Here is a 10,760-nt window from a genome sequence, read left to right on the forward strand (position 1 = left end):
TTCGGAACTGTTCCAAAGAGCTCAGGTGTGTAAATCAACCTGGGGACCCACTGATGGGTGAGTGGAGGAAGAATATCACACACTGTTTAGCTATGAACTGTGAACTCCTGCCGTATGCAACGCCGTGAAGAGAACTAAAGGACATTGTGTTGGCTGAAAGGAGCCAGACAAACAGAAGCAAATCCAGAAGTATCCAAACAGATTTATTCCCAATGAGAACATTAAACACCTGCCTTCCTTCACCGTTGTTAAGTACACGTTTCCTACATGACCCGGACCCCAAGCACACACTAAGGCTCTTCACCTACATCCCACCGAGCCCTCTGCTTTCTGCTTGAGGACCTCAGCTCCGTCTCTAAGTCACGCTGTGTCTTCACACTCTAGGGGAGAAGCCAGCTACTGTGATGTTCTCCCCGGTGATGTAGCTGGCATCTGAGGAGCATAGGAAAGATACGATCCCGGCGCAGTCTTCTGGCTCCCCTAACCTGAAGGAAAGAAGAGATAAGGTCACAGGAGACACTGAACTCTGATCTGGACTTCCACAGTCTGGGACGGGCACCTAGCATTCGTCAAGCTCAGTCAGAGGTGATGGCTGTTGGACTCATATCTGCCCTCCTGCCCCCAACCCAGGACTCCCGAAAGGGGAAGCAGCTGGCAGAGTGGAAGAAAAATAGCCACAAGGTCTTTTTCACCTTGAAATATAATTTTCCCTAAAACTAAACATAGAGCGAAAAAGCCCAGAGCCCTACCTACCGCTGCAATCCATAGATTTTATTCATGTCAGGCAGCATGTCCATCATTGCTTTCTCCTGGGAAGAGATTTCAAAGCCAGTGTGAGGCAGAGGACTGCTGATACAATGGCGTGGGAAGAGCATCGTGGCTGACCCACACCTCTGTGGGAGCCTGAGATGAACACTAGTCTGCTCAAAGAAGACGGGGAGCCTCACGCGTCTGCAGAAGAGTAAGGGGTTGCTGCCCAAACTCTGACCCTAGGAGGGGGCTCTGGCTGCATGTCCAGGCTCTGTGGGCCTCCATTCAGATGGAAGGCTGAAAAGGGACCAGAAGGCATATGGAGAAGGGGGGGGGGATTGAGAGCAGGAGGCATTTACCACTTTCTCCCCTAGGCCAAAGTCAGTCCTGATAATTCCTGGCGCTATGCAGTTCACGCGGATGCCTTTTGGAGCCAGCTCCACAGCCAGAGACTTGCAGAGGCCCAACAGGGCTGTCTTACTGGTGTTGTAGACGCCCAGTTTCTGAGAAGCAAAGAAGGAGGCAGGGAATCAATATGGTATCAAGGAACACAGGGTATGAAGGTGTGCTGGACTGCGGGCCTGAACAGATGCTCCCCTTGTTCCTCACCACCCCCACAGGAGTTTTCAGGGAGTCAGGTCCTTCTCTGTGTCACCCAGTTGCTGTCATGTTCTCCAAGCTTGACACAGGAAACACTACACTTATCCTTTGGAAGTCAATCAGGAATCTGGGATTGGGAGATAGAGGGCCCTGTCTTGCCAGGAAACAAACTGGCATCACTTAGAGACAAATGGCAGATTTTGCCCCTTAAGGGCAAACTGAGATAATAATATCTGATCTGAAGCATTCACGGTGCCACGCTTTGGGGGTACATATTGAACAACTTCTTCTTCTTCTTCTTCTTCTTCTTCTTCTTCTTCTTCTTCTTCTTCTTCTTCTTCTTCTTCTTTCCTTCTTCTTTTTAAATCTAGAATCACCCATCAGTTCCCCCACTTCCCACTGCAAGGCTTGACAAGAGTCAAGGCAGCTGGACCTCAGCAGGTGGGCCAGAGGCTGCCGTACTCACCGGCATTGGCAAATAAGATACTACGGAGGACACCAGAACAACAGAGCTTCCCCTTGAGGAGAAAGGAACATGAAGTGAAATTAGAGACTCATTCAATTAAAAGCGACAGAAAACTGTGCTTTCACACAAAGAGGAAACAGCTCAGAGTTCACGGTGAAAATGCATGGCCCCCATCACCACCCCTCATGCACTCACGCCCTCTTCTCCATGTGGGGCAGCAACTGGCTTAGCAACAGAGCTGGAGACTTCACATTGACATCCAGGATCTGAAATCCCAAATAACACAAAGGTTGGACTGAGAGATGAACACCATTGTCTGGGGCCTATGGTCCGGGCACTAGAACAGAACAAAACTCCGTAGGTATGGTGGGTAGCTGAGATGCTGAGTCCTTTTACTGTGTGTGAGGGTGTCTTAGTCAGGGTTTTATTGCTGTGAAGAAACACCATGACCAAAAAACAAGTTGGGGAGGAAACCGCTTATTTGACTTACATTTCCACATTACTATGCATCATTGAAAGAAGTCGGGACAGGAACTCAAGCAGGGCAGGAACCTAGAGGCAGGAGCTGATGCAGAGGCCATGGAGAAGTGCTGCACCCCATGGGTAGCTCATCCTGTTTCCTTATGGAACCCAGGACCACCAGCCCAGGAGGGATTGCATCACCCACAATGGGCTGGACCCTGACCCATCAATAACTGATTAAGAAAATGCCTTACAGCTGGATCTTATGGAAGTGTTTCCTCAAATAGGGCTCCTCACCCTCTGACAACTCTAGTTTGTATGTCAGATTGACATAGACCAGCCAGCACAGAGGGTCAGAGTTTGTCAGGGGCAGACATACTTCTGAGGCCCCAAGTTCCCCAGGCCTCAGAAAATTACCATACTCAGCTCCCAGACAACCTCCATTACAATCTTCCAGAGGTAAGGCCAGGAAGCATGGGGAAGAAAAGGAGAACTTGGTTATCAATGACTGACTGGAAGGAGGAGCATGGGTAAGAGAAAAGAAATCTGTACTCGGCACCTAATCTACCTCATGAAGGGTTTAGAATGGGGGCTGGTGATGCTCGTCATGTATGTGCTATTGTGGATACGATTTTGGTTGGGTTAGGTTGAGTTAAGCATTTATGCAATGTTGGGCATCAAATCCGGGTCATCTTTTAAAAAAAAAAAGAGCTGGAAAAGTCTGAATGTGGTGGATGGGTGAGGTAGAGGAACTGGAAGGTAGATCAAGGAGGCCGTGGAACTTGAGAACCAGAGGAAAAGTGAGACACAATCTACCAAGAGAAAATGTAGGGGTGGCCAAGGAAAGAAGAGCCACAGAAAGAAATGGTACACTCAGATCACAGGCCCATTCCCTGCCCCCAGGGACAGGAGGGGGCTCAGATCTGACTAGTCATAGGCAGGCTCATCAGGAAAACAGGGCTGGGGGTCTGCAGAGGCAGGGGGAGCTTCCTGACTTCCCAGTGGCTTCCAACTGAGACGGCAGAGCTAGGGAAGAACCCCATCTGTCGGTTTCTGTGGCTCTTTAGAACAGCCAGACTGAAGGTTCACCGAGGTTCCAATGAATCCAGATTGTGACAGTTTCATAAACCTGAGTCAGAGGGCTCTGCCATAGCCAGACCCCCAAAATAATGTTTCTGGCAACTCAGGACTTAGTAGCAGTGACCCACACAAGGAGAAGAAACACAGAAGCTACAGAAACCTGGCAGAGACTGGGCATGGACAACACCCATTGAACTGAATTATGCAAAGTCCGGCTCAGAGAAGCCCCATCTCCATCCATCAGTACCAGTGTAGACACAGCTGTGTGGGAACCCGGGCATGTGCACATGCGTTTGTGCAATCGTGAGTACATACACACACCATGTAAGGTGTGGAAGGTATCTCCTCACCTTGTCCCAGATCTGTTCACTGGTTCCCAGGGTGCTTCCCACAAAAGGATTGACTCCTGCCACACACACCAGGAAGTCAACACCCCCGAAGTGTTCCAGGGCCTGCAACACAAAGGGGAGGGCATACAGGTGAAGGCACGGAGTCAAGAGTGGTAATGACCCAGAGAAATCTGAAATGTTCCCCACAGGTTTATATTCTGTCTGGTTTTTTCCTAGCTATTACACTGGGGAGGCAATGGATCTTTAGGAGGCAGAGTCAAGCTGGCAGAAGGTCACTGAGGGCATAGATCTAATCTACCTACGTGAGAAGTAGAGAAAGACAAGATCTCCTGAGTAAACTGGGAGCATGGGGACCTTGGGAGAAGGTGGGGATGCAAGCTGGTACAACCCCTTTGTGGCGATTTCTCAGACAATTAGGAAACAACCTTCCTCAAGACCCAGTAATACCACTTTTAGGTATATATCCAAACAATGCTCAATCGTGCCACAAGGACATGTGCTCAACTATGTTCATAGCAGCATTGTTTGCCATAGCCAGAACCTGGAAACAATCTAAATGCCCCTCAATCGAAGAATGGATAAGGAAAATGTGGTACATTTACACAGTGGAATACTACACAGCAGAAAAAAAATAACGACAGCTTGAATTTTGCAGGAAAATGGATGGAGCTAGAAAACATTATTTTGAGTGAGGTAACCCAGACCCAGAAAGACAATTATCACATGTACTCACTCAGAGGTGGTTTTTAAACACAAAGCAAAGAAAGCCAGCCTACAAACCACAATCCCAGAGAACTTAGACAACAATGAGGACACTAAGCAAGACTTACAGAGATCTAATCTACATGGATAGTACAAAAAAAAAACAAGATCTGAGTAAATTGAGAGCATGGGGCCTTGGGGGAGGATTGAAGAGGGGAAGGGAGAGCCAGGGAGGGGAGCAGAGAAAAATGTAGAGCTCAATAAAAATCAATAAAATTTTAAAAAAGAAGGAAGCAAATATCATTTAAAAAATAAAAAGAAGGTCACTGAGGGCAGTCCTTTGCAGGCTATACTTGGCCTGCCCACAGTACAGACCACACTTTCTGCTTCCCTGTCTACAGAAATGGGAACAGACTTGACCACATACTTCCACACCCATGCCTTCCCCAGAATGATGGACTGAAGCCACAAACCAAAAGAAACCTTTATTTAAGTTGTTTCTGCCAAGTATTGTGACCGCAGTGACTTACTGGCCATCCTGGGTTTGTGCCAGGTTAGAGCCGGATCCTGACAGAGACTGAATAAAACGGCAATTCTTGCCTCCTTGGATGCATCTAGTTTCTTCCCTGTAAGACCTGTGATTGGCTTCTGGGCCCCACCCTTCCAACCCCACCTTTCCAAACCTCTGCTCCTAGGGGACCTGCTTTCAGCTCTTCCATTTCTAGTTGGTTCCTTCTCTGCCTTTTTCTCTGGCCTGGACCAATCCTCCTTTGTCCTCAACACCTGTCCAGTCCCTGTTCCTTCAGATCCCACCTCACCACTCACTTCTTCCAGGGGGATCACCACGGGCCCTGAGCCTAAAGCTTTTGTTTCAGAGGTTAGCCTAATGGGCTATCAATACAGTACATGTTGGGTCAGGGCTTCACAGCTCAGACTTTCTTGTGGAGACAGAGCACTTGGGGCTGCAGCAACTCCGGCCCCTTTGAGGTTCTAGGCAAGCTCCACGGTCACGCCGAACCACTAGTCATCTTGGATTAGCACGAGCAGCGCGGCTGTTTCCTTCCAGGCAGGAAATCGGACTACCCTGAAAATGTGGGATTAGCCTCATTTACAGCCCTGGAGACCCCAGCAAATCGGACTACCCTGAGAATGTGGGATTAGCCTCATTTACAGCTCTGGAGACCCCAGCTTCCTCTTGCCAGGGTTAGATCAGTGTCTTTCCGTCTATCCCAGCCAATGGCTCCTTACTGTGGTCACAAGGTGCTGGCGGTCCTCAGCCTTCCCCACATGGCACACAGTGCCCGTCACACTCAGCCCCTCCTCCTTCAGTGTGGCCACTGCACAGTCCACATTCTGCTGCTTCCGGCTGCTGATGACCACGTGGGCCCCGTCCTGGGCCAGACGCCGGGCGATGGCAAAGCCAATCCTGCGGGCAGAAGAGAAGACGGTGGTGATGGTTTCGGCCCTCTCCGTCTTGTTCCCAGGCAGACTCCAATAACTACGTCAATTGTTTCCCTGATATTGTCCAAGAGTGCCTTCAAAATCTTCAATAGCAGACATTTTGAGTACCTGCTACATGCCAGGCCTTCACTGTCTTCTTATTTCATTATCACAGCTTTATTATGATAATTATATTATACAGATGAAGATGTTCTCATATTTTATTAAAGGAGCTTTGAAAAGAAAAGGCTATACCATCAGAAGAGATGTGGCCTTGGTGGTATCAGGACTAATTAAGGAGACTCTTCCTAACTAGTCAGCCCTGTTACTCTCCTCCCCGACCTCAGGGCTCTGGCAGGGATTGTACGCTTCCTAAACTCATGCCTTCCCTCTGGTCTACAATTTTAAAATTTTTCTGCCGGAGGACGTGCTATCCTTTAGGTCTCCTAACACTGAGGAGGTCTGGACTCTTGACCGGTACTGGTTAAGCGGCTCCAATCATGGAAAAGAAAGAGGCATGTGCCCGTGTCTTGTTGAAACTTTCTGGGTGGTTGAGAATTTTAAGTGTATTTTATGGTTATGAATATTGAGAATTGGGAGCATACAAAAGATTTAAGATATCACTGGGATCTGGATACTCTAGTTCTTTTGTTTTCCCCAGAAATTCTAAACCATTCTAAACATATTGGTGATGTTAAGACCATAAAAGATCAAGAGGATGGCGGTCTCCCCTCCTTCTGATGATGGTAAGGACTCATTATAAATGCATATTGTTACAGGAGCCAGAAGACAGATGGAACTGGGGGATATGGGAGGCCTTGCAAGGGTATATAGAGCACTCTGAGCTGGTGGCCAGACATCAGCCTGCACATGCCTGGTACTATATGCAGGATGAGTCTAAGGCACAGTAGATGTCAGGCTTCTTTCTGTTAGCGGAATACTCAAAAACCACTGGCCAGGTAGATGTGGAAGACAAGGAAGCAGATGTGCTGTTCTAGTGGTCACTGTTTATTACGGATTGTCAGATGGTCAGAGACAACACTCAGACTCTGCCCTGATTGTCTTAGAGCAGCTGGTTCTGTAACTACAAATCTTCTGGAGCTCAGAAACCTGGTATTTTAGGGAGAGATGTTGAGACACAGAGTAAAACACCAGAGCTGTGTGATGGAAGTGGGGGGGAGACCACAGGGATATATGAGATGAGTGTATCCATGGGTACCATGGCAACATCTCCTAGTAACAAGCCAGCCAGGGACTTCCATCGCTCACCCTTTTGTAGAGCCAGTGACCACAGCCACTTTATTAGCCAGGGTACATTTCTCATCTGCTCCTTTCTGGAACATTCTTGCTGAGAGAGGGACTGAGGCACACTGATAGCCCCTAAAGACCCGTGGGACAGACCTGAGAATGGCAGCCATTGGAGAGAGACCTGCAACGACAATCATAATTATGGAACACATTAGGACTTGTGCTCTCTCGGGTCCTCCATGAAGTCTCTGACAGGTGTCCCACCACCCTCCAAACTTTCCAGACAATATATAACCCTGTTGTGGCATAATCTTTTTGTACACTGTGAAGACGTGTCTCTGCCTAAGGTGCTTTCTGCTTGGTTTAATCAGGAGCTGAATAACTAGGCATGAGAAAGTAAGCAGAGTTTCCAGAGAGAAAAAGAAACTCCAGAAGAATCTGAAGCTCGTGGGATTAAGCCAGTGGGACGAGGAGGGAGTCAGATATACAGTATAGGAGGTAACGAGCCATGTGCCAGAACATATATTAATATACATGGATTTATTTAAGTCATAAGAGCTAGCTGGGAATAAGCCTAAGCTATAGGTCAAGCATTCATAATTAATAAGAAGTTTCCATGTCATTATTTGGGAACTGTCAGTCGTAAGGAAGACCAACTACAGAGCCCTTCGTGTCCTTTCTCTAACCTAGGCTCTTTTCAGGCTTCCCATAGGGAGCCACCAGCACAGTGTGTAACCAGGCATGGTGCTGGGCCCTGAGAGATCCTTGCCTGACCTACTTCCAACCCTCCAGTAAGAAATGTCACTGACAATGTGTTTCTTAGAATCACCTTTGCACTTCTTACACACATCCTTACCTGAACTTTTCATTTCCTTTGGAGGGTTGAACCCAGAGCTAATATATGTTAAGCATGTGCTCTGGCTGCTTCCCAAGCCCTTAAGACCTTAAGTCCTTAGGCATTGAACTTATTTCTTTTCAGCATCTTCAGTTTCCAGCCATTCCCTCACCTATTACAATCTTCTCTTCCCTCAGATCCCTCTCAAAGCAACAGCAATACTCCATTTGTCAGAGCGAGTAAACTTATCAGCGCATCTGACAAGCCAGGTGTTTCCCTCAACACAAGACTCCCAGCTAACTCTGTGTGAAGCCTAGCTATCCACTCTTTTCCTGTTCTGGACACTGTCACCAGGCCTCTTTCCTCACCTCCTTCTGACCCAAGGTCACACCTCCCAGACTTGTCTGCCCAAAAAGTCCATGTCACCTTGTCATTTTTTTATTTTATTTTTTTTATTTTTATCTTTGTTTTTCAAGACAGGGTTTCTCTGTAGCTTTAGAGCCTGTCCTGGAACTAGCTCTTGTAGACCAGGCTGGCCTCAAACTCACAGAAATCCACCTGCCTCTGCCTCCCGAGTGCTGGGATTAAAGGCGTGTGCCACCACTGCCCGGCTGTCACCTTGTCATTTTAACTGATTCAGTAATACTTCATCTCTGAAACCATCTCCCAACACAACTTTCATCTCAAACCCCACCTCACCATGTTTAATCATAATGGTCAGTTTGATTGACTTGAGAGTGCCTCTGGCATTTGGGGGCTCACCTTTGGATATCTGTGAAGATGTTTCCAGAGAGGATCACTAGGAGGGAGGTGCCCTGAAGGAGATCCCAGACTGAACAAATAGAAGAAAAGAAGTCAGATGAGTGGCAGTGTTTGTCTGTCTGCATTCCCACGCACTGACTAGTTGTCTTGTAGCCCCTGCCAGCCCTCTCTGCCATGGTGAGCTGTACCCTTTCTTAAACTATGAACTGGAATAAACCCTTACTCCAGTGACGGTATTTTGCCACAGCATGGAGAAAAGTAAGAAATATATTCCCTTTCCACCTCATCAGAAGAAACAACCGTTCTCTAGACTGGCTACTTTCAGAAGTGTACTTCAAGGCAAACAGTTGTTCAGGAGGTGATCTTGGGAATCAAGGTTAAAACTGGAGTGGAATAGACAAGATGAAAGAGAAAATGACCTAAGAGAGGTCCCTGATCCTGTACCCATAGTAGACCTCTCTGCTCTGCTCCAGTTCAACTCTGCTGTGGCACCCTGAGCCACCGATTCAAATGCCGGAGGGAATCCAGGGAAACTGATGGCTTAGGTTGGACAACATTGGCAGTGCCTTCAGGACTTTAGAGACTTAACACTGAGAGTTCCCTTCCAGGAAACTCCCGAGTCCTGTGCAAACCAGGAGGAGCCGCTTTCAGGGTCTGTTTCCAGCGCCTGGCAGTCAGTGGCCAGAGTCCAGCTGAAGCAGCAAAGGCTTGCACGTTCTTGACATACACAGCAACAAAAACAAGTTCCGCCCCCCCAAGAAATTTGTAATAAATTAATATAAAAATTATAATAACTAAGATTAATGCCCAAGGCTGAAAAAGAAAGAAAAGACCCTTAGGGGAAGTGAGGTGGAACTTGGGGCTAGATCACCCTATGTTAGGAAATAGAACTGAAGAGTTCTCCAGCCACAGAGTGACCTGGGTCCTGAGAGATGACTGACTGTAGAGAAAACAGCCTAGATTTAGGGCAAATGATGTGGGACACCATGGAATTAGAGGAAGTTCCTAAACCAGGCTGTGGTGGTGCACACACTTAAACCCAGCACTCGGGAGGCAGAGTTAAATGGATCTCTTTGAGTTCAAGGCCAATCTGGTCTACACAGTGAAACACTGTCTAGACACTCCCCCATCCTCCCCCAAAAAAGAAAGTACCTGAAGATTTACATTAAAATTGATGTTTGAATGTAAATAAATGATGGTATAAATGTCCCTAATGTCCCTCTGGGCCTTGGCAACTGAAAATCCTCATCACTCTCCATGTGTCTTGTCTTCATTGTGATTTAATTCTTACCCTGCTTCTGACTGGTCTTCCAGTCTTTGAATATTTACTAAGGACACGCACAAGCAATGACTTAGCGAGGAAAGCTAACCTAACGTTTCTTGAGAACAGGTCCTAAGTCTTCAGAATGACACAAGGTCACATCTGTTCTCAACATAAAGGCTTTCAGCCACCAAGCACCTTTTATAAAAATGCTCGAGTATCAAAGCAAATTTAATCTCGTTTATCTCAAGGAAAGGAATGCCATCTTACAAATCATGTCAACACTTTACCCTTAGGGGCCTTGGGGTGTCACCAGACTTGGAGATGAAACCATTAAAGAGAAGATCATGCTGAAATAATGTTGATACAATCTGACTGGCTTCCTTGGAGGTGGGTAGTTGCACCAGAGTGTGGTGGAGATGCATACACACGGAGAGAAGGGACACATGAAGACAGTGAACAGGTGACATCTGCAAGCCTTGGGGAGATGGCAGGAAAAGCCAAGCCTGCCAGCACTTTGCTTGTGGGATTACAGGTTTCTGTGGTTTAAGTCACGTGGTCATGGTAAATTAATGTAAGAAAGAAAGAAAAAAACTCAATGATTTTCTGTTATACCTTATATTCCCCTCAACTCTCCTTTTACTAGAAAAGGCACACTAAGAGCATATGACTTTCCGGAAAACAGACAATAGAAAAACAAACAAAAGCAAACAAAACATCAGAGTTCAGGAATTTAGTTCAATGGTAGAGGCCTTGGAAGCAAAAGCAAGGTCCTGGGTTCTCTCACCAGCACAGGGGGGGAGT

At 47.2% G+C, this 10,760-nt stretch overlaps 1 protein-coding gene across 1 annotated transcript; it reads right to left on the reverse strand.

The window, feature by feature from the left end:
* Positions 1–373: 373 nt before the first annotated feature.
* Positions 374–7,268, reverse strand: Dhrs2 (dehydrogenase/reductase 2). Its single transcript, XM_005370455.1, has 8 exons — positions 7,120–7,268; positions 5,659–5,836; positions 3,709–3,810; positions 2,012–2,082; positions 1,817–1,868; positions 1,113–1,253; positions 754–809; positions 374–485 (listed from the first exon to the last, which is right to left on the reverse strand). Exons 1-8 carry the CDS (start codon positions 7,266–7,268, stop codon positions 374–376), a joined length of 861 nt encoding a protein of 286 aa, XP_005370512.1.
* Between the last annotated feature and the right edge of the window lie 3,492 nt (positions 7,269–10,760).

Source organism: Microtus ochrogaster, unplaced genomic scaffold (assembly GCF_000317375.1).
Source record: "Microtus ochrogaster isolate Prairie Vole_2 unplaced genomic scaffold, MicOch1.0 UNK80, whole genome shotgun sequence".
NCBI lineage: Eukaryota > Metazoa > Chordata > Mammalia > Rodentia > Cricetidae > Microtus > Microtus ochrogaster.